Source organism: Protobothrops mucrosquamatus, unplaced genomic scaffold, assembly GCF_001527695.2.
Source record: "Protobothrops mucrosquamatus isolate PMUCROS unplaced genomic scaffold, P.Mucros_1.0 scaffold1269, whole genome shotgun sequence".
Lineage (NCBI taxonomy): Eukaryota > Metazoa > Chordata > Lepidosauria > Squamata > Viperidae > Protobothrops > Protobothrops mucrosquamatus.
In genome coordinates this window covers 163,812-186,590 of record NW_015387475.1, presented here as the reverse complement: position 1 = coordinate 186,590, position 22,779 = coordinate 163,812, and the positions used below count along the sequence as shown (strand labels likewise).

Here is a 22,779-nt window from a genome sequence, read left to right as displayed (position 1 = left end):
GGTCTGTGGACCAGTACCGGGCTGCGGCATGTCAGCAACCGGTCCGCACAAACAAGCAAAGCCCCATCTGCAGGATGCAGGCAGCACACAAAACCGTGTTCCTCCAGTCCGTGGAAAAGCCTCTCTCCACGTAACCGGTCCCTGGTGCCCAAAAGGTTGGGGACCTCTGCTATACAGAACTGAATTTCGCATTAAGAGATTTGGCTGGAGAAATTTTATTTTAAATATGCAAAACAATTGCTCTTCCAAAATCCCAGTTAAAAATCTGAAATTTGCAAATATTTTTTCTAAACAATGCAGGAATACAACTTAACTAGAACATATGTCAAGACTTTTTCTTTCTTTCTTTAAGGGTGAAAAGGGTCAAGATGGAATAGGACTTCCTGGTCCTCCAGGTCCTCCAGGACAAGCCGTATACCTGTCTAGTGAAGATGTAAGGATATTTCTACCTTTTACTAGCTATTTTCTGTTATTCTTCCAGAATAATGTTATCTACGGGGCAATGCTGCTCCAGAAATTACAGTACTTTAATTCTAAAGGTTAAGTATTTGATGTTTAACCCAATGTTTCTCAACCTTAGAAACTAACATGTGTGAGCTTTAACTCCCAGAATTCTGGGAGTTGAAGTCCACACATCTTAAAGTTGTTAAGATTGAGAAGAACTGCTACAACCATAAAGATATTACTGTACAATTTACTGCTATTGCATAGCTGGACATCTAGAATGAAGATACTTTGGGGTTGTTGTTGTTTTTTAAAAAAAAAATCTAAATCATCAGTTTCTGAGTTTTCAGGCATATGCCAAATGGGAGTATTTGAAAACCCAATTATATGCAGATACAATCTGCAGATGCAGATTTAAGTGTGCTCATTAGCATTTTATGGTGCTTAACTGCTCTCTTAAAATGTTTGGCTGAGCAATCTAAGGAAAAGCAGTTTGTGTTCTCGTGTTTAACAAATGGTTTTATTATTTTTAGAAAACTGTGCCTGTTTTGCCAGGCCCAGAGGTAAGTAGAAGGGGAGGCTTTATAAACATTGCTTCCAGCTTTAGAAACATTTAGTTTTTGTTGCTAGGTGCCTAAAATAGGATTAGATTGCCTGCAATAATATAAACTTTAGCTTTTCCTAGGTAAATCTGGTCCTTATCTGATTTTTTATTACTAAGATTAAAGTCATGACAATCTTTTCTCAATGTAATTCTCAAGAAGTAGGGCTAAATTTCCTCAGTTTTTTCCCTTTGGGACATCATGGGATGAGTGGACGGTGTCCTGCAGGGGGTTGGAGAGTAATATGCATGAAATCTGTGCTCTGAAGTTGCTTTTCTTTGAAGGTCTTATCTACTTGCCCACTCTGAAAGGGTTTGCTCTACTTAAGATTTCTCTTGAAGGCATTCTAGGGAGTTCTGTTGCAGATTTTGCAGCAGTTCTGTTCTGTTCTGTTCTGTTCTGGAAAGGGACCATCTGAGGCCTCTTCCGAAAACACGTATGTGGATTATGAGGTTCTCCTACAGACAACTTCTTTGTGTGAGGAGCTGAGAGAGTCATTATATTTTTCAGGCCACAGAGATATTTCTGAATTTTCCTTTGACCCTAGAGCTCTTCTCTTCTCTTCTCTTCTCTTCTCTTCTCTTCTCTTCTCTTCTCTTCTCTTCTCTTCTCTTCTCTCCCCCCCTCTCCTTCCCCTCCCTTCCCCCTCCCCTCTCTTCCCCTCCCCTCCCCTCTCCTCTCATCACATTGGTTTTTCCTGTTCGTTGCAAGGTATTCAAATTTGTACCTAGATAACCATTATCTGTCTATCTGTCAGTCAATCATCTTCTACCGGAAGAGAATATAGAACAGCATTCTATGTTCTGAGATACCCAAACTGTTTACAAAACTCCATGAAAGAAATATTTTAATAATAAATCTTCAGGGAACCATGATATTCAGGGCAATATTTCTCCAGCAGTTTCTATTTCCAAGTAGGTTAATTAAAGAAAGAAGGCCCTATTAGCTTACCACATGCTTTAATGTGCCATAGGAGAAACATATGCAGTTAGTAAAAGTGCTCAAAAATAAAATTGCTCCATTAGTCCCAGCACTGAAAAAATCAGGCATGAATCTTGATGACATGAAATGTACTGTATACCTTCCTCTTTAGGGCCCAAAGGGACCAAAAGGTGACTCAGGAACTCCAGGTTTACAAGGCTATCCCGGACTTAAGGTAAGATTGTATAAAGTACTTTCTTTAAGAAATCTGGGTTGCAAGATCATCATCATAGTGCAAAATTGTCTGTTACCCAACATGCTTTCCCTTTGCTTCTAATTTTACTATTACACTATTACTACCAATTCTGTTTTTGTCATCAGAAGTGCCATCACTGGCTCATTTTCATCCTTAAATTAAGTTTTCCTTAAAGTTTTCCTTAAGTTACAATAATATTAGCAAGCTCTTTCTTTGGTTGGAATTTGTGGGAAATAAAATAAATAAATGGGAAAATAATTATAATATAATAATATAATAATATAATTAATATAATATAATATAATATAATATAATATAATATAATATAATATAATATAATATAATATAATATAATATAATATAATATAATATAATAATATAATATAATATAATATAATATAATATAATATAATAATATAATAATATAATATAATATAATATAATATAATATAATATAATATAATATAATATAATATAATATAATATAATAAATATAATATAATAATATAATAAATATAATAAATATAATATAATATAATATAATATAATATAATAATATAATATAATAATATAATATAATATAATATAATATAATATAATATAATATAATATAATATAATATAATATAATATAATATAATATAATATAATATAATATAATATAATATAATATAATAATAAAATAATAAAATAATAAAATAATAAAATAATAAAATAATAAAATAATAAAATAATAAAATAAATAATAAAATAAAATGGAAATGAATTAGGAGAAAATTGATTTGATGATGTTCTGGTAAAACTACACTGAATTTCTGGAAAACAAGAAAAGTATAACTGAAAATAACTGTTTAAATGGCTATTGCTACCAGTCAAGTTTCCCTCTTTAAAATGCCTTTTGTAGGGTAATTTATTTTTTCCTTAGTTGAATGAGCAATATCTCTTTCTTGTGTGATCAACAGTAAGGGGAAAAAAACATTTTATTGCAAGATTATCTAACATTGCCATATTCATGTGTTATTTCCATTGTAGAAATTAACAACAAAGATATACATAATATCCAGAGACTGGAAATGATGTAGATCAGTGTTTTCTTCTTGTGTTTTGCCCCCTGGACAGGGTGAAAAAGGAGAGCCAGGAGTTATATCTAGGTCTGATGGAACAATAATAGCAGCTGAAGCAAAAGCAGAAAAGGTATAGCTTCTTTTTGCTTACATTTGGAGAATGTTGCTAATTTCTTTTGCTTTTGTGCAGCAAGATGCTGAAAGGATCTGCTTTTTTGCATAGTAAAGAAAGATTTCCTTTTTAGGGCCCCTAACCCAGCTTCTGAGATGAAGCCTCCATGGCTTTAGGATTATTTAAATCTATCTTCCTATTAGAAGTTATTTACAGATTATGCTAAACTTCAACTCCTGTAATTCTGTGGTAATTAGGCGATGCTGAAAGAGGAAGTTCCATACATCCAGAGATGTCTAGAAACTTCTAAAAATAATATGCCTTTCTGACCATAGACCTTTTATATTTACAGGGTGAAACAGGCCCAAGGGGACCTATGGGACCAGCAGTAAGTTATAAATGGTATCTTTGCTTTTATGCAAGGAATTGATTTCAGAATTCATGATGATTATTACTTCATTTTTTTTGACTGATAAAACTTTAAAAAATATTCTCACAATTGTATCCATTGTCCCTGCCAGCCAAAGTGACTGAAAGCTGCCAGCCAGACCTAGATAAATCTAAAAAGCCCATGTCCTGTGTTATTTTTAATACTGATGCTTAGTTTTTTCATGATTGTCCAGCATGCTCTCATTGGGTTTTCTGCGGAGGAGAGGGCAATATTATGGTTTTCTCTAATACGGTGTTTCCCTAACCTTGACAACTTTTAAGAAGTGTGGACTTCAACTTGTTGGCTGGGGAGTTCTGGGAATTGAAGTCCACATATCTTAAAGTCACCAAGGTTGAGAAACATTGTTCTAATATATCCAAATCTTGGCATTTCCTTGACCTCTATAACTTTCCCAGGACCCTTAGTACCAATTTTAGTCCAGTTGCTGCATTTTGACCTTGATTTTGCCAGCACTCATGCAAAAATGTTCTGTTAGAAGGAAAGTGACATAGCCCTTCTGCTTCCTTCTGGGTTTATGAATCCTGTGATATAAATAGAGTAATACTGCAGTGATTCTGGGTCTTCCCACTTAACCATCTCTTTCTATCTTTTTAAATAGAGTTTTCCATTTTGCTTTCTTTTAGGGGTCACCTGGGCGATATGGACGGAAGGGAGAAATTGGCTTTCCTGGAAGACCTGTAAGAATTTTAATTTTTATCTGTCTAGTTATTTATTAGATTTATATGCCATCCATCACACCATTCAGATTTTAGTTCCTTTCTGAGATATACAGTATATATTCTTTTCTATAAATGAATAGGAAGAGAAAATTCTTAACTCATTGTCCTGTTTTTGACTGGGATTAGAGAAGTGGCAGAAATTAAAATTAGATACATGTTTTCTTGAAAATGAACAATGAATCAATAAAAAAAGGAATGCAGGCCCTTAATGTTCTGTAGGAAACTGCTCCAGGTAATAAATACCTATGCCACACTGTGTAGTATCTGTGCAAACCAAAAGTAACTCCTTTCCCAATCTATTCTATTCTCAGAGCTTCCTTAGCAAGATTTATTAAGAAGAAAGGCAGGTAGTTTCAAGACTCCAGCAACTGAACTATTGTCCTTTTACAACCAATATAATCTAAAGTCATTGGGATAAAGTCTTCTTCATTGTTTTTTTATTGCTTTTCTGTGAACTGGTAGACTAGTGAATCAATTCACTGACAATAATGAGTGAACCATCTCCTGAATCCTTATTAATATTGAAATTGACCATTACAATTCATGAATCTTCTTAGCTATTCCTCTCCAAAGCAGAATTCTGGCTCCATACAGATACAGCTATGTCAACTTCATGACATTTTTCTATCTTCCTTATGAGCACATGGCTATCTCACTACAGTGGCGCCCTTTCTTTTAGGGCCTGTCCTTTTCCAGCAAGGATCCAGCTGCTTGACAAAATAATCCCACCAGCCCACAATTTGACTTACATGGCACATCTGCAGCTGCTGTTGGAATGACTCTCCAGTGTATTTTGCACTTTAGCTAGATTCTCTGGCAGTGTCAAAACAGCACTAAGGAAGGAGAGCAGCTGTCACACAAGGCACCAGCCAGAATCATCTATGAGCATCTCTCCAGAGCCAAGAGTGTCCTCTATGCTTTTTGGCTATCTTCCGTGGTCAGGCCCGAGCTTCTTAGCTTATCTACCCATTCAAGACAAACTGTAACATAATGGCTCTCCCTCATCAGTTTTTTTAGACACAAGAATGGTCTTCACAAATTGATGCACAGCCATAACTTCTTTCTTCTCTCCACTTTTTTGCTCTGCCCCATTAGAAGCAAGAAAGATGATGGTGGCTGGGCTGTTGGTACACGACTTCCCTCTTCACATTATGTCATTTCTGTAATCCTTGTAATGGAATGTAATTAATTTATTTACTAGTTTGTGTGGTTTTAAATTGTGGGTGTTTTATTTTGATTGTTTTTTCCCCATTATAAATGTGTTTGAAAGATTATGCAATAGTTTTAGTATAAAAAGACCACATTTCATTATACTTGGCCTTTTATAATCTATGTGTGTGGCTCATTCATCAGTTGCAAGTAATATAAGATTTTCAACCTACTGTATAAGTAATAATAATAATAATAATAATAATAATGATAAAGTTGGAAGGGATCTTGGAGGTCATCTAGTCCAACCCCCTGCTCAGGCAGGAAACCCTATACCATTTCGGACAAATGGCTGTCCAGTTTCTTCTTAAAAACTTCCAGTGTTGGAGCATTCACCGCTTCTGGAGGCAGATTGTTCCACTGATTAATGGTTCTGACTGTCAGGAAGTTTCTCCTTAGTTCTAGGTTGCTTCTCTCTTTCGTTAGTTTCCATCCGTTGCTTCTTGTCCTGCCTTCAGGCGTTTTGGAGAATAGCTTGACTCCCTCTTCTTTGTGGCAGCCCCTGAGATATTGGAACACTGCTATCATGTCCCCCCTCGTCCTTCTCTTTGTTAAACTAGACATACCCAATTCAAGCAACCGTTCCTTATATGTTTTAGCCTCCAGTCCCCTAATCATCTTTGTTGCTCTTCTCTGTACTCTTTCTAGAGTCTCAACATCTTATATGCATGTATAAGCCCAGATGTAGACATATAAATGAAGTAGGGATACTGTAGATAGAGATGATGTTTTGTTGCATTGCTTTTATTTATTTTTTCTCTTTTTTCTTTCACTCTTTTTTCTTCTCTGTTCTGTTTTATTAAATAAACAAATCCAATTATAAATAACCAAATGCAGTACTTTCTGTGGATATTTCATTGCATTTTATTCTGCTGCCCCTCACCATCTTTTGAAGGCAATTCCATTGATCTGTTGATCCTTTCAGGGCCGGCCTGGTATGAATGGACTGAAGGGAGAAAAAGGTGATCCAGCAGACGTAAGCGGAGCGCTGGGCTTAAGAGAGGTAAGCAATTCTTTGAATGATAAGAAAAGAATAGATGTGTTGCATCATACCAGGGACCTCTCCAGTAGCTTTCTGTGTCCCACAATGGCTTACCAGGTTTATTCAGGAAACTCAGAAACACAGGCTGTGCAATGAAGGTCCCTTTGCCATTGTTCTTCTCTAGCAGTTGGTGTTAAAATATGCAGTTTGTATATTGCAATTTGTCTGTCCCATTTAAATCCATTTGAATAAAAATTCCGAGAAGTTGGAATTTGGTGTAGTGGCTGAGGCATCAGGCTAGAAATCAAGAGATCTTGAGTTCTAGTCCCACCTTAGACACTAAGCCCAGCTGAATGATGTCAGTCCAGTCCCTCTTTTTCAGCCCTAGGAAGGAGGCAATGGCAAATAATTTCCAAAAATCTCGCCCCCCAAAATTATAGAGACATAGCCAAGCTGTAGCCAGAGTCAAGACTGACTTAGAGGGACATAATTATATTGCACCGTAAGTTGAAGGATGGTGGGCAGGGATGCTGTCTGTGTTCAGCCAGTATTAGTGAAGCTTCTCAGGCTCTATCATTGGGGAAAAAAGGAGAAAAAGGTGAAGTTACAACATCAAATTTAACCTTCAGTTACTTTGGTTTACCACAGAGAGTTGTTCGAAATTTGGCCAAGCATTTTGACAGTCAAGTCCTTCTACTACAAAAGTACAACTTCATAGGGAATATATTTTGCTCTGAAGGGTCTGCTCTCCCCTTTGATGGCCTGAGAACTAAGCAGAGGGAAGCAGCACACAATTGGGGGAAAAAGCAGCAATGACCCCACTTGTGGGTTCTCATGTTCTAATCCAGGGGAAACCTGGATTCCAAGAAAACTGATATGAATCTCCACAGGTTCCTCCAATACTATAAGTAAGCCGCCATTTGCTACTGCAGACTAATGAAAGTTTTGTACTGTTTGCAAAGCTGCAGGCAGAAATTGTACTTTTATTTTTTAATCTATGCCTGATGGAATGTACACAAACTTGTATGTTTTCATCGTTGCCTATGCTGCAAACAATAAAACTGAAACAAGATTTCGCTGGCGATGTTACTTTCCATTTTTTCCCCTGCTGTGTTTAGGTAGAGTTGAGTGGCTACTGATGAATTGCATCTCCCCCCCTCCATCCTCTGTTTGATATTTCACCCTATTAAATGTAATGAATGCCGTGTCTTTCTCCCTCTCTTTAGGGTCGTCCTGGCCCCCCTGGGCCTCCAGGCCCCCCAGGCCCCCCAGGTAGCACAGTACCTGTTTATGAGAATAATGTGAGTAATAGCTTAAATACATCTCGCTTTCTGGGGAACTAAGGGGATATATTGTTTTAGGGCAGAAAATGGAGTGTCTAATTCTCTTTGTGGCGACACACTTTGGGAGAAACTTTATTTTTATTGTTTCAGGCATTTGGTGATTTGGGCCCTCCAGGACCTCCAGGATTGCCTGGTAAGAAAATGGTAGATCTGGATAAAGGAAGGGGGAGGTGGATTCAAGAAGACCTACAAAACCATGATGGTTCTTGCCCATATTCTACCCTTGAACTGGGGGCTAGTTGCAATAGAGCAGTGTTTTTCAACCTTGGCAACTTTAAGAAGTGTGGACTTCAACTCCCAGAATTCCCCAAGCAGCATTGCTGGCTGGGGAATTCTGGGAGTGGAAGTCCGTACTTCTTAAAGTTGCCAAGGTTGAAAAACACTGCAATAAAGCATCCTCTCTCCAGCCTGGATTTTTCCAGAAGGGTTGGCTTTCTGCTTCCACTAACCCTGCGTATGGGTCACGTTGGCTGAGACTGATGGAAAATGTAATTCGAAACATTTGGGAGAACCCAGGTGGCAAATACTGTGATAGAAATGTAATAACTTTTTTTCCCTTCCTCTTTGGAACATCTTGACTTGCCATTAAAAAAAAAAAACATCTAGTAATTCCTGTATCAGAATCATTGCTTTGTTCTGCTCCTAAAGGATTTTAAATAATTTTGTTTTAAAGCAAGCCACAATTTAAGTTTATGTTTATAAGGCTGTTTAAATGAACAGTTTCTGAACATTTGGTTTTGTGTTAAAATTCACTTGGGTTTACTTTCTTGTTCTGCCACGCTGTGCTTTCTCGTTAGTTCTTGAGGGTGCCAGAAACTTATGTCAGTTTCTGTTTCAGGGTACCATGGTCAGAAGGGAGAAAAAGGTGAACAGGGTCTTCCAGGTCCACCAGGTAAGATTCCCTAAAATACGATACATATTCAATTTCACATTTCCTTCAACTCTTATCAAGACTTGTCATGGGTCATACAAAAATGGAAAGATACTTTAATTTCCACAATGGGTGATTGGTTGCAAAAGCTGATGGAGTTAGCAGAGATGACTAAGTTGACTGCTTTAATCAAAGACTTTGTGCTTGAGGTGGAAAAAACTGAAACATTGGCTTTGGGTTTTGCTGATTAGGTAGATTTGTTGTTATAGAAATGGCTAATATATATTACTATGCAAAAGTAAAACGTTGGGACTGTACTGTATGTTATTACCTTATTCTACTGTGCTAAAAAGAGTCAGAAGTCAATGTTTTTCTTTCTTTTTCCCTTCCCCCGCTTTTCCTCCTCCCTTTTTCTTCCCGTACTTTCCCATTATTTTAATTTTTTCTTTGTATTTTTTATTTTGATAAACTCATGAAAAAATTAAAATTTGGGAATAACAGAACCTTCCCATAAATCAGCTCATTAAAATAAGATTTGAATATAGTGGGGAAAAAAAAGATACGGTCATGTCACTGAAGGTAGAAGAGATGCTTCTTATGGTTTCCTTAATTTGTTTGGAGGAATCTTCTTCCTAAGGTCCCAATACTCCAAAACCAGTAGGAAACTTTGTAAATGTAGCATGCTTTGACCTCAGGGTGGGCTGGTTTGTGAGTGAGCCAGATGAGTTCTTGTGTCAACGCTGCTAACATCGGATGTTTTTGCTTTGACAACAGTTGGAGATGCAACCATTTTCTTCTTATGTTTTATTCTTAGAGTTAGAGTTAGAGTTAGATGATGCTGGGGGGGGGAGGAATGTGCATGAGAGTTTAGCTAGACATAACAATACTGGACCTAGTGCGTGAACCAAGGTTATTGAAATAAGAGATGATAAAAATTGGCCCGCTGGAGAACTGGAGGGAAAGCCTGCATTTCAAACTAATTGGAGAATGTGATTTATGACTGTTAATTGGAGGAGGAAATTGTGCTTTGATACTATGTGCTCAGGGGAGGGGAATTTAGTTTTTGGCTTCGATTATGTTAGTGCCAATGCTATGCTTCTCTAATAAAGATTCTTTAAAGTAAACAATGCCTCAAAGTTCTTTGGAGAGTTTCATCTGTCGGAACCATGACGTCTTGCTTTGCAGCAGATTTTTGTCCTCTCAGTTCATCTTCCTTTGATTTGCTTCCTGTGTCTTGCCGTCTTGCTAACCTATCCTGTACTGCCCAGTGTCATCTTTAGTCTCTCAAAGTATATACGTACTGACTTTTTGAATACAAATTTGAGGATGATGGTGAACATTTGCAGTTGATGCAGGTGTAACTATATTGCCTATCAAATGTTCCCTAGAATTCATGATGTGAAACTTAGTGAAAAAGGCAAGCTATGTCTGCAAAAATAGCAAACACATTGATTCTGAATAACCAGTTTTTACATGCTTCACTTTAAGCACTGAATTCCCTTCTCTTCAGGCCCGTTCTCTGTTTTCTGAAAAAATGGCGACCGTTATTTGTCTTTCTCTCTGTGTCTCAGTCCTCTATATTTATTTCCTCCCGCTATCATCAAAATGAACTAAAAGATTTTGGGTTCAGCTTTTCTTTGGTAAAGCTCAGCTCTCCAGTCTGTGTCAGAAACTGGCACATGCCTCTCACTTCAGCCCTGTTTGTATTTATTCAGGAAGAGCCACGGTTATTGGAAAGTGAGTTCCAAAATGTCCATCCAGGAAATACAAATATTTGTTTCATATAATCCTCAGTGGTTTGGCAGTGCCCGGAAAGTCCATTGTAAAAAGAGAGGAGAAAGGAAGCAAGTTTCTCAGCCTAGTACATGCTTTGCCAGGAGGACAACTAAATTCTCAATTTCTTTCTTCTCTCTTCTCCACCAGGCCAGTTCCCTTATGACCTCAGCAGATTCAGCTCCACCTTCAGGGTAAGTAGTCTTCACTTGGGAGGAAAGTGTGGGTTTATAAAGAAGCCAGATTTCTTTATCCCAGGAAGATTGCTGGGCTAATCGACACACTGGACCTCAGAGCAAGATGGCAAATCCATAAATAATATAAGGAGGCATGGGATTTTCACTGCAGGAGTATTTCTGTGAGTTACCTTAAGTATCAATCTGCATCAGTAGTATAATGGTGAGCATAACTACCTTCTAAGCAGTTGACCTGGGTTTGATTCCTGGCCAAGACAATTTGCTTGGTTTTTTCCCCAGTACTTTTCTTGTGTCTCTATTTCAACATCACTGAAGTTGTATTCTGCTAAACATGGCTGAAAGCCCAGCCCTGATGTTATTGATGATCCCTGAGGGTTTGCAAGAGCTAAAGTTCTGCTGCTATACAGATGGGGATGGTGGGGTATTCAGTGAAACAATTTCACACAACTTTATTTGGATTGGGGGTTGATTTCCAAGAATACCTGGCTGCTCCGCATTGCTGAAAATGTAACTTTTTAAACCAAGGAGCCTCAGATTATCTGGTCTGGCAAAAAGCATGTCTAGTATGTTATTTCTGGTAATTTATAGCTTATCCATGATCAAGGTATGCATATTCAAAATTGATGAATGTTAGTCTTCAAAAGACTAAATAATCATTTATTCGCTCAGAATTCTCACTGACAGATTCACAAATTGCACAAACATTTAATATGTTTGCCTGCTTACGGTTTAACATTAACTAGGAGTTCCCAGCTCAGACTGTCATGGCAACTAGTTCATTAGCCTACAGGCTACAGAAGCTTTTTCACACAATAATGTAGGCCCCTAGGGAACCAAAATTAAGTGGGTTGCAATATGCCAAGGTGATGTTTTAGTTCAGGTTTTTAAATTTAGTCCTTTTGTCTCATTCTGCTTTTTTCTTTGTGATTCCCACTGGGAGGTTTCACTTGTTCCTTTGCCACCTCAAGCAAGAGAAAAAGGTGGATGCATTTCAGTGGATGATTGTAGCATATTTGTTTACGAATTCTCTTTCCATAGGGAGAAAGAGGGGACAAAGGTGATCATGGGATGAAAGGTGAAAAGGGTGAACCAGGTGGTGGATCAAGTGCTGCTGGACCTCCTGGTCCCCAAGGGTATCCTGGTCTTCCGGTGAGAGTTGTCATAGCATGTAACAATGTCTTTATAAAATGGCATGCTTTTCTGCCATATTCCTTGATAGTTTTCAAGACGGTGGAAATGTTACTATGTATGTAGCAGCTTTGACCGTCTGTGTGGTATTGAAAAGGAAAAACACTAAACTCTCAAAGAGCAGAAGTTTTTTGGTGTTGCTCCTTAGCAAAAATATCCTCTAGTGCAGGCATGTCAAACTGCTGGCCCACGGGCCAAGTGCGTCACACCAAAACTGCGCCCACCCCATTGCCGGCAATGGGGAAAAAGTTGCAATACATCGCACGACGTCACGTGACGTTGCAAGTTTGACATGCCTGCTCTAGTGTAAAGACATGATAGTCTTGAGTAGTGTTGAGGCACATTTGGAATACAGGCAGTCCTTGCTTACCAGGTCCATGTCTAGCAACCATTTGAAGTTACAGTTTTGCAACCAATCCTTCCTTTTTTTTACTCAGTCTGCTGCAGTCTTATGATTGCCATTAGGGAGCCTTGCAACCAGCACACATTTACAACCATTGCAGTATTTTGTGGTCATGTGCTTGCAATTTGCAGGCTTCCCAGCCGGCTTGCAACATACCAAGTTAGCGAAGAATGCAGGTGTAAAAATCATAAATTGTAATCACGTGATTTTTTTACCCACTTAACATCCAAATGGGAAGTTAGATCAAAAGCCCATTGTGGTCACATAATTTTCTGATTAGCAGCTGTGGTGCTTAGTAAGGGATTTGCTGATCTTAATTGTGGTTGTTAAGCAAGGATTACCTGTAGCTTACAGCAGTAGCAGAAGAAAGCAAGAGTGGGCTTTATCAACTTGTCACTCTGAAGTTAATTTCTTCTCAGTCTGCTTTAATTTTGTGTAGGTCAGACATTACTGACACTGTTGATATTGTAGCTACTAATATCTGGCTCCATTCTTCAAAGAGCTCCTTTAAAATTTCGAATACTATGATATTTTGTGTCATTTTGTAAGTCCTAGTTAAGTGACACCAAAAATTAGTTTGTAATTTGTACTTCTTCTACTCAGAATCTTTAGTCCCCTCTAGTGTCCAGTTTATTAAATCATAAAGTCACTTATCTTTAATATGAACCAAGGTAGTCAAAACAACTCGTTTGGAGCACATGTTTTCTCCTTATTTGGAAAAGTTCCCAAGAATTGGTCTACTTATAGGTTCTTTGGTCTTTGCCATGATTGTTGGCTCCACATGGAAAGTCTCTTCATTTGGATTTTCTGGGCAGCAGCCTGACCACCTTCTCAACAGCCTTCCTTTAAAAGAGAATGTTGGAGATTGGATGAACATTTTTTTTTAGATTTTTATTTTTAATCGCATCTTTATTATTTATACTTTAACTCAGGGTGGCTAACATATCTAATACTCCTTTTGCCTGTCTTTTCTACAACTGTTAAGTCCAGCAATGGCTTCTTAAGGTGGGGGCACACCACCACCTCTTTCAAAGCAGCTGAAAGCATCTCTTCCCTCAACAAAGCAAATATTTTTCCATGGAGCTAATCATATCAGATCCTAGGTAGTCTTCACCAACCAAGAGAATCTAATAGATAGTCAGGTTAGCAGACCTGACAATACTGTCCACTTCCTTGGAAGTTAAAAGCTTGAATTCATCCCAGCTAACCATGCAAAGCCTTGCTTCTGATACCTTGACAGGACTTACACAATGTGAATGAACCTGACAGGTTTTATCTACCAAATCCCAAGAATATTCCGCGTGGTAGCCTTGCAGGTAGTCCTGTGGTCTGTCCTCCCCAGCAAAGAACCAGTCACTGTAAAAAGGGCTACCAAATTACATCTAAAGATGTGGTAAGAGTGAGAAACAGCTACGTAAGCTGGATGTTCCCCTTCTTAGGCTTAGATTAATCAATAATGGTGATTATTAATTAACAACCACATTCCTTCCTTTGGGCAAGAAGTTAATATTGGATCACCCTCTGCTTTTATGACTGTAATGGCATCCATACTTACTTTTTCAGGGCCCTAAAGGTGAGAGTATCAGGGGCCTACCTGGCCCTCCAGGCCCCCAAGGACCTCCAGGGGCAAGTTTTGAAGGACGTCCCGGCCCTCAAGGCGCTCCTGGCCCTCCTGGCCCTCCGGGACCCCCTTCTTTCCCAGGTCCCCACAGGCAACGTGAGTAGACGCTTAATGTCTTTTCAATTAATTTGTTACAAATATAGGTGCCTTCTGGATGATTGTGGTTTAATTATGGTTTCTTTCAGATATCAGTATTCCAGGACCGCCAGGTCCTCCAGGACCACCAGGACCTCCAGGCGTTAGTGACCCACCTTCTTTGGGGGTAAGATGAAGTACTTTTAGAGCATCGTTCTCCAACTTGTTTACACTCCAGATTGTGGAGTCTAAAATTAAGCCTCGCAGATTTAATCTGGGTTTATACAACATACAGATTAGACTATAGTAGCGTCAGTCTCTGCTTCAACAAACTGTGAGAATCCAGTCACTGTCTTCACACAAGGGTGGACAATCTGTAGCTTTCAACTACCTTCCCCCTCAACCTCCCAAGGTTGAATCTGCCTCCACCTGTCAAACCTCCCAAGATTGCACTGCTGAAATTTGGCAACAGAGTGGTCCACTATGGGTGGTAGTATCTGGGTCATTTTTGAAGGGTTAGGGTAGCAATTAAGGGGAGAATGATAATATTGCACATCTTGGAGGCCTCTGGTTTTCAGTTTCACTCTTGCTCCCCTTATCTTATATTGCTGACACTAATGAACAGTAGGAAAAATAAAGAGTTCTTTTCCCTCACATGTTTAAAATGCTTTCTCTCCCAAAGGTACGGATTTTAGCAACGTACCAGAACCTGATGAGCAGAGCTCATGAGGTTCCTGAAGGGCAGCTCCTGTTCATCCGAGAGAGAGAAGAGCTCTACATCCGTGTCCACAACGGCATCAGAAAAATCCTTGTGAGTACCCTCTGCCTTAGCATTGCTCAACCATAGCAATTTATGATGTATAGACCTCAACTCCCCACATGCTGGCTGGGGAATTCTGGGAGTTGAAGTCCACTTAGCTTAAAGTTGACAAGGTTGAGAAACACTACTCTGCCTCAGCCATGGCAGTGGTCCTAAGGGATGAAACTTTAGATGCACAATTATTATGACAGAATAAAAACTCTCTTCAGGGAAAAAGAACATGTACAAACTGAAACCGCAGTGTCAGAAAGGAACAATCTCCCATAGGGTTGGGTGAACTTCCCAGCCTTGATTTAGAAAGGGCTTGCTTAAAATAAACTAATGTAAGCTTGATGTCTGTGGAGATTCTCAGTCATCCAGGTCATAGTTCTCTCAAAGGTGTTTTTTCCCCCCCTCCAAAAGGCAACCGGGCTCTTTTTTTTCCCCTCAAGGAAAAAACAGTCCAGTTGCCTTTTGAAAAAAAGCACCTTTGAGGTAATGTAAGCTTGGTTCCCACTGGATCCTGTAATGTCATTTCATGTTCAACCAGATTTTGGCATCTGATCTTCTCAGGTCTTAAGCTGTGTAAATAAATAGAACTTTTTATAAACCCAGCTTCACCATCACTAAGTCCTCAAAGTCTTGGGAAAACCATTTATATCTTGGAACTCAGAAGATTGAGGAGGCAGGAAACAGACTTGTCAAATGTTGTCCCCCCCCTCCCCAAATTCCTGGAAAGGAGAACGACATGTTGAAAATGATTGGGGGGGGGTTCCCCAATAATGTCTGTTTGTCAATAGTATTATTTCCAAAAATTTAGCTTTTTCAAGAGGTTGGCTGGGAATTGCTATAAGCAAGTGCTATATAATTTTTTCAATAATTGTTTTGGTTCAATTTCAGCTGGAGGAAAGAATATCCATTCCTGGCTCTGGACTGGTAGGTGGAATATTATTATCTAATACTGGCCAGTAGTTGGAAAAAACTGTTATATAGGGAACATCCTATGCTTGCTGCTAGGACTTTTCTGCTTCAGGAATATTTATGGTTCTATAGGATTTGTTTAATGCTTGGATTTCCATAGGTAATAATCTCCTTTGTACCCTTGTAACAAATCAAGACAGCTTATCTCTTATCTGAATGCACTATAACTAGGGTTATTAGGTGGTGGAAACTAGGAGGTGAATTTTTCCCCTTATGCAAATTGTATGATTTCTTCATTCACTTGAATACAGGTATTCCTTGTTTAATGACTGATCTCTTAGTGACCATTCTAAGTTACAAAAGATGTCCTCAAAGCTACTCACAACCCATTTTTGAAGTTCTTATGTTGCACTTCCCTGTGGTCATATGATCGCATTTGGATGATTTGCAGTTGGCTCGCATTTAAGGCTATTTGTAGCGTTCCATGGTTACGTGAGCATGATTTTTTGATGTTTTTCGACCATCTCAAATAATCGAGTGTGGTCGTGCAGTGACTTTCTTAATGACTCCATGACTTACAACCATAATTCCTGGCTCAAATATGATTGTAAATCAAGGACTACCCCAGTAAAGGGAGAAATTGCACTGCTAAACCCCCCCCCCCCCAGAAGGTAGTGAACTTCCTATTGTCAAGTATCCTAAAAAATAAATAAATATGAAATTCTTGGCACTGGGGCCTCTGCCTATGACTAGAGAATTATTCACTCATCTGAATGGGGGAGAAGCCATCCATTGTCCTTGCAAAACTAGATTGGCTGTGACCGTAGCCACATGTTTCATTGACTTCAGCACAAAAATGTCCTAAAAGCCCTTTTTTTGGTGCCAGGTCCTTATATTGCCTTTGGCTCATCCCCTTTTTATAGCTAAGGCAGTTTAGTTGGTTCTAGCTGTTTCAGTTTTCAAGTAGTGTTTTTCTTCTTCTCCTAACAATTTTTGCCATTGGTATCATCTGTTTCAATTACAATGTGACATGGACAGCCTTAGAGACCAGACACTTGGCTATATAGCAAAGGCATCTGCCAGTCACAATCATTTTCCAAAATATGTGTCAGCCCCTTACAAACAGATTCAGCACTTCTTCGAGTAAACTAGACCTCTTTTTTTTTTTTAAAAAAAAAACAAAGACAAAAACATGGCTTTCACACTTTGTGAGACAATGCTAGTCCTCTGCTGAGCAGACGGTAGATTTAAATTGGGAGAGACAACTGGGTTCTACCATGTGTTGCTAGTTTATAGTGAACCAATGAAGATCTTGAAGCATCGATACTGAATGGTAGACAAATGCAAACCAGCATGCTGGTTGGACGGATGAATGACACTATGGATGACAGAAAATGTGGTAGCAGTGTGAGGGGTTGTGCTCTGTAGCAGTGATTGCTCAGACAAGCACTCCAAAGGGATCTGATTCTTCATTCCATTCTAGGACAATGAAGTCTATGAAAGGTCTTCCAGCATCCACTACTCTCATGGAGGGACAGCCTCCTCTGGATCCCATCGTCCATTTCAGCCACACTTACCAGTACATGCACGTCCAGAATATAGTGCTTATTCTACTGCCAAGCCATGGAGAGGGGACGAGAGTGCTGTCGACTCACGCCGCCTTCCTGAGCAACCTGCCGTCCACCCACCTCACAAGGGGGCACAATCTCAGCAAGAATCCTTGGACCATTTCTTTCCCAACAACCGCCAGCCTGAGACGGCTCCTTTGGTAGTTCACACACATCACGACTTCCAGCCTGCTGTGAGTGCCCAGGTGTCATCAACGTGTCCTTCGTTCTAGTATCTGCTGCAGCTTGCTGTAGTGCCAATTCAGATTTAAGTCACTATTATGAAAACAGCTAGCAACAGCAACTGAATGTAAACAAATTCTGAGATCAGGGTAGTTGTCACAGGTGTGCTGGCTTTTGGAGAATGGACCAAAAAAACAAAACAAAACACCATAAAACCCTGAAACAATTTCTTTAGGTTGTTATCCTGCCAGTGAGCAGAACAAACTGAATGTACACAACATGATAATGATAAAAAAATTGGCTTCTTTTTATGGATTAGCACATTATACTAATTTGTTTGGTTAATGTATTGCTCCATGTAATATGTATTTCCAGGCAATAGATTAATTGAATAACCATGCTAAACGGCTTACATGAATATCATCACTGGATTTTTCTTCCATTTTATCTTGAAATAGATTAGGTTAGCAGATAATGATTCACCCCAAAACAGTGAGAATCAATGAGCTTCAGAACTGAATCAGAATTTGAAATCTCCTAATCACTACTGGCTGCTTTTGAGGATGTAGATAATAATAATAATAATAATAATAATAATAATAATAATAATAATAATAATAATAATAATAATAATAATAATAATAATAATAATAATAATAATAATAATAATAAAAGTTGGAAGGGACCTTGGAAGTCATCTAATCCAACCTCCTGCTCAGGCAGGAAACCCTATACCATTTCAGACAAATGGCTGTCCAGTCTCTTCTTAAAAACTTCCAGTGTTGGAGCATTCACCACTTCTGGAGGCAGGTTGTTCCACTGGTTAATTGTTCTAACTGTCAGGAAGTTTCTCCTTAGTTCTAGGTTGCTTCTCTCCTTGATTAGTTTCCACCCTTTGCTTCTTGTCCTGCTTTCAGGCGCCTTGGAAAATAGCTTGACTCACTCTTCTTTGTGGCAGCCCCTGAGATATTGGAACACTGCTATCATGTCCCCCCTCATCCTTCTCTTCATTAAACTAGACATACCCAATTCCAGCAGCCTTTCCTTATATGCTTTGGCCTCCAGTCCCCTGATCATCTTTGTTGCTCTTCTCTGTACTCTTTCTAGAGTCTCAGCATATTTTTTACATCGTGGTGACCAAAACTGGATGCAGTATTCCAAGTGTGGCCTTACTAAGGCATTGTAAAGTAGTATTAATACTTCATGTGATCTTGATTCTATCCCTCTGTTAATGTAGCCTAGCACTGTGTTGGCCTTTTGGGCAGCTGCAGCACACTGCTGGCTCATATTTAAGTGATTGTCCACTAGGACTCCGAGGTCCCTCTCACAGTTACTACTATTGAGCAAGGTACCCCCTATGCTATACCTGTACATTTGGTTTTTCTTGCCTAAATGTAGAACCTTACTTTTTTCACCATTGAATTTCATTTTGTGTTCAAGTCTGTCCAGATTCTCCTGTATCTTAAGCCTGTCTTCTGGAGTGTTGGCTATTCCTGCCAGCTTGGTGTCATCTGCAAATTTGATGTTAATTAACCCCCCCAAAAATCACAAAAAAACCCTGTTAAGATCCATCTAGGCAGCAGTGAGCTGAAAAACTGGTCTGCATAACTTGCATTTGATAAGAGCAGATACTTTCCATTGCTAGGAAGTCACAGCAGGCATCAACCAAATGACATATTTATCCTGGCTCTTCCTGGCATGTGATTGTCTGTTTGTTTTTTCAGCTGCATCTTATAGCCCTGAATGGTCCCCAGAGCGGCAGCATGCGAGGCATCCGAGGAGCTGATTTCCAGTGTTTCCAGCAAGCTCGGCAGGTTGGACTGTCTGGCACTTTCCGAGCATTCCTGTCCTCTCGGCTGCAAGATCTCTACACCATAGTGCGCAGAGCAGACAGGAGTACGGTGCCAATTGTCAATCTCAGGGTAGGTTGGGGCACAGATCCGAGCAAATTAAGCTTCATCAAAGTACTGAGAAGATAATCTATTGCCTTTAAAGGACAAAATACTGTGATCCCAAAAAGCAAGATCAAATCATACAGACTAAACTTAGCTCCTTCCCCCCACCCAAACAATTGCAGAAAAAGATATACTATGTAACTAGTTAATTGATCTTGGTTTAAACAAGACTTTGCACAAGATAGCTCAGCAGGGCTATCAGCAGGGGATCAAATATTTTTCCCCCTCACTGTAGATGATAGATAGATAGATAGATAGATAGATAGATAGATAGATAGATAGATAGATAGATAGATAGATAGATAGATAGATAGATAGATAGATAGATAGATAGATAGATAGATAGATAGATCACAATATTCTTCTTGGTAATGTGAAAACAAAAGTGTTTATCAAGGTCAATTCAGCCATGCAGAAAGGCAACTGGGCATCACATGTTTTGTGATGAATTTAGTTTAACATTTTTGTAAATGCTTCGAGCAAAAGTATAAAGGAAAAGCTTGTAATGTTTTCAGATGATATTACAGTACAGCAAACAGGATTTTGATGGATGGAAATGTAAGACGAAACCTGAGAAAATTGAGTGGCTATATCTGTTGTCTGTCTTTCAATAGGAAGGGTCATTTGCACATATAAAGGATCCATAATAACTGACAATAGTAAAAGTTGTGAAAATAATTTTTGACTACAAACTAAATATGAATCGGCAGGGCAGGGCAGGAGCTGAAATCCTAGAATAATTCTAGATTGCCTCTATGGACATTTTATTCCATAGATATAAGTAGACTAGAATAAAATGTCCATAGAGGCAATCTAGAATTATTCTAGGACTTCAGCTGCTGCCCTGCTGGTTCATATTTAATAAAATCTCTCCTGGGATATAGTAGAGTGTTAAATACAGATATTTTAACGATATTGGGATGTGTTTTTTTAAATTTATGGTGGTATATAACTATTGATGGTTTTGATGGAACATGGCTAATAAGATGGTAAACATGGCAAGGGATTAGTTTTAAAGCTATTTTTTTAAAGCAAAGGTGAATTACGGTAATCTTTGACTTACAATAATTTGTTTAGTGACCATTTGAAGTTACAACAACACTGCGTCCCTGTGGTCATGTGATCAAAATATAGAATGGTTGGTAACAGATTCATATTTATGATGGTTGCAGTGTCACCTTTTGCAACATCTGACAAGCACCGTCATTGGGGAAGCCATATTCACTTAACAACCATGTTACTAACTCAACAACTGCAGTGATTCACTTAACAAATGGGACAAGAAAAGTCGTAAAACGGGGGAAAAACTCACTTAACAAATTTCTCACTTAGCAACATAAATTTTGGGCTCAATTATAGTCCTAAGTCGAGGACTGCCTGTAGTATGGCAAATAAAATTCAGCTCCGAGCAATGCAAGGTACAGCAAAGAAGTAATTTCATTTTTTTGTCATTATGGAGCAATCAAAATCGACTAAAGTAAATTAGATGACAGTTTGTATAATATCTCTCTTTACAAGAACAATTTTTACTTACAATAGGCACGTGACCATGGCCTTTAAAAGCCATTTCACCCTGCTTTCTTTAAAAAAAAAATCTTTAATGCCTTTGTCCAGATCAACAAGTTCTACTTTGGACATTGAACAATTAATTACCAAAGAATATTCAAAAAATAATTTAATACAGGTAGTCCTCAACCTGTGATCACAATTGAGCCCCAAATTTCCATTGTTACACAAAGCCCTAAGTTGTGCCCCGTTTTATGGCCTTTTTTGCCAGTTAAGCAAATTACTGTGGTTGTTAAGTGAATCTGGCTTCCCCCAAACCGACTTTGTCGGAAACTGGCTGGAAAAGTTGCAAAGGCGATCCCATGATCCCAGGACGCTGCAACTGTCTCATCATTTCCAGGCGCCTGAATTTTGATCACCTGACCATAGGGATATTGCAACAGTCATGTGTAAACTAGTCATGTCATTTTTTTCAGTACCGCTATAACTTTGAATAGGTTCAAATCGAGGACTATCTGTAGAAGCTTAAACCATTCCTGGCATCCCCAAGATTTAGAGTGCTTCAACCTAGCAAGTCTTCAGACTATCTCTAAAAATCTGTCTTTTCTCCCAAGCTCTGGGCTATATTAATTAATGAGCCCAAGGAGATATTATTCCCCTTTGTGTTTCAGTCTATTCTTATGTTCTTTCTTCAGGTATTATACTAACTTTAATTTTATGCTGCCCAGAGTCTGTATTAAGTGTGGCTTTATAAAATAAATGAACCAATGAATGAACAAACGACTGATATACATCTTCCCAAGGTTATAGACAAGGAGAATTTTCTAGATATGTCACCCAGGTTCCTTCAATTGGAAATAGGAAGGAATTTTGACAGATGCCGTCTCAGTGATCTATAGATTCTTGAAATGGAAAGCTCTGACTAAAGAACATTTCTAGTCAGAAAATGTTTTTTGGAATACTGCTTAGACAAACACATTGTTCTGTTTTGTTTCTTCCCAGGATGAAGTGTTGTTTAATAACTGGGAGGGCCTCTTCTCAGGCGCTGAAGCTCCATTCAGAACTGGGGTTCGCATCCTCTCCTTTGATGGAAGGGATGTCCTGAGAGACTCTGCATGGTAAGTTGGGGCTGAGGAGAGTGGTTTAGTTTCCAGTGAAGATTTTGGAATGTGCTTAGATTGTTAATTTGTTCTACTTCCTGTGGAGTGGCACAATGTTTTCAAAGGCATCCAAGGTCTCTTTTCTGATTTGTAAGCAATACGGTTTATGTCCCCACCCCACCCCTTCCCCAGCCCGCATGATGCATTTTATTAAGACAAGGGATGCAGCAATGAAATGCTTTTGTGTTACCTAGCCCTTTAGCAACATTTATTTGTATAATTTGGTGCAGAGCAGAGCAGATGTTTTGTGTGAAGCCACTATCTGGCCCCAGCCTATTTTTCCTTTCCCTGGGGTTAGGTAGTAAGATTTGCTCAGATTTTCTTTAACTTTATGGAGCATGAGTAGTGGTCACAATAGCTGAGGCACTATTAGGCACTGCAAATCTTATACAAAAATGATGGTCCACCAGGCAGAGAG

The 22,779-nt window shown here is 38.8% G+C and overlaps 1 protein-coding gene across 1 annotated transcript in view; it reads left to right on the top strand.

Annotated features, from left to right (window-relative positions):
• The window catches only part of COL18A1 (collagen type XVIII alpha 1 chain), a 96,138-nt gene that overhangs the window by 72,718 nt on the left and 641 nt on the right, over positions 1–22,779 (top strand). The window contains exons 22-40 of the mRNA XM_029285095.1: positions 353–433; positions 978–1,007; positions 2,140–2,202; positions 3,342–3,416; positions 3,751–3,786; positions 4,473–4,526; positions 6,703–6,780; positions 7,986–8,060; positions 8,193–8,235; positions 8,941–8,994; positions 10,897–10,940; positions 11,982–12,092; positions 14,098–14,251; positions 14,341–14,417; positions 14,913–15,041; positions 15,930–15,965; positions 17,434–17,751; positions 19,465–19,662; positions 22,204–22,319. Of these exons, the coding sequence (XP_029140928.1) occupies positions 353–433; positions 978–1,007; positions 2,140–2,202; positions 3,342–3,416; positions 3,751–3,786; positions 4,473–4,526; positions 6,703–6,780; positions 7,986–8,060; positions 8,193–8,235; positions 8,941–8,994; positions 10,897–10,940; positions 11,982–12,092; positions 14,098–14,251; positions 14,341–14,417; positions 14,913–15,041; positions 15,930–15,965; positions 17,434–17,751; positions 19,465–19,662; positions 22,204–22,319 (1,772 nt within the window). The remainder of the gene's footprint in view (positions 1–352; positions 434–977; positions 1,008–2,139; positions 2,203–3,341; positions 3,417–3,750; positions 3,787–4,472; positions 4,527–6,702; positions 6,781–7,985; positions 8,061–8,192; positions 8,236–8,940; positions 8,995–10,896; positions 10,941–11,981; positions 12,093–14,097; positions 14,252–14,340; positions 14,418–14,912; positions 15,042–15,929; positions 15,966–17,433; positions 17,752–19,464; positions 19,663–22,203; positions 22,320–22,779) is intronic.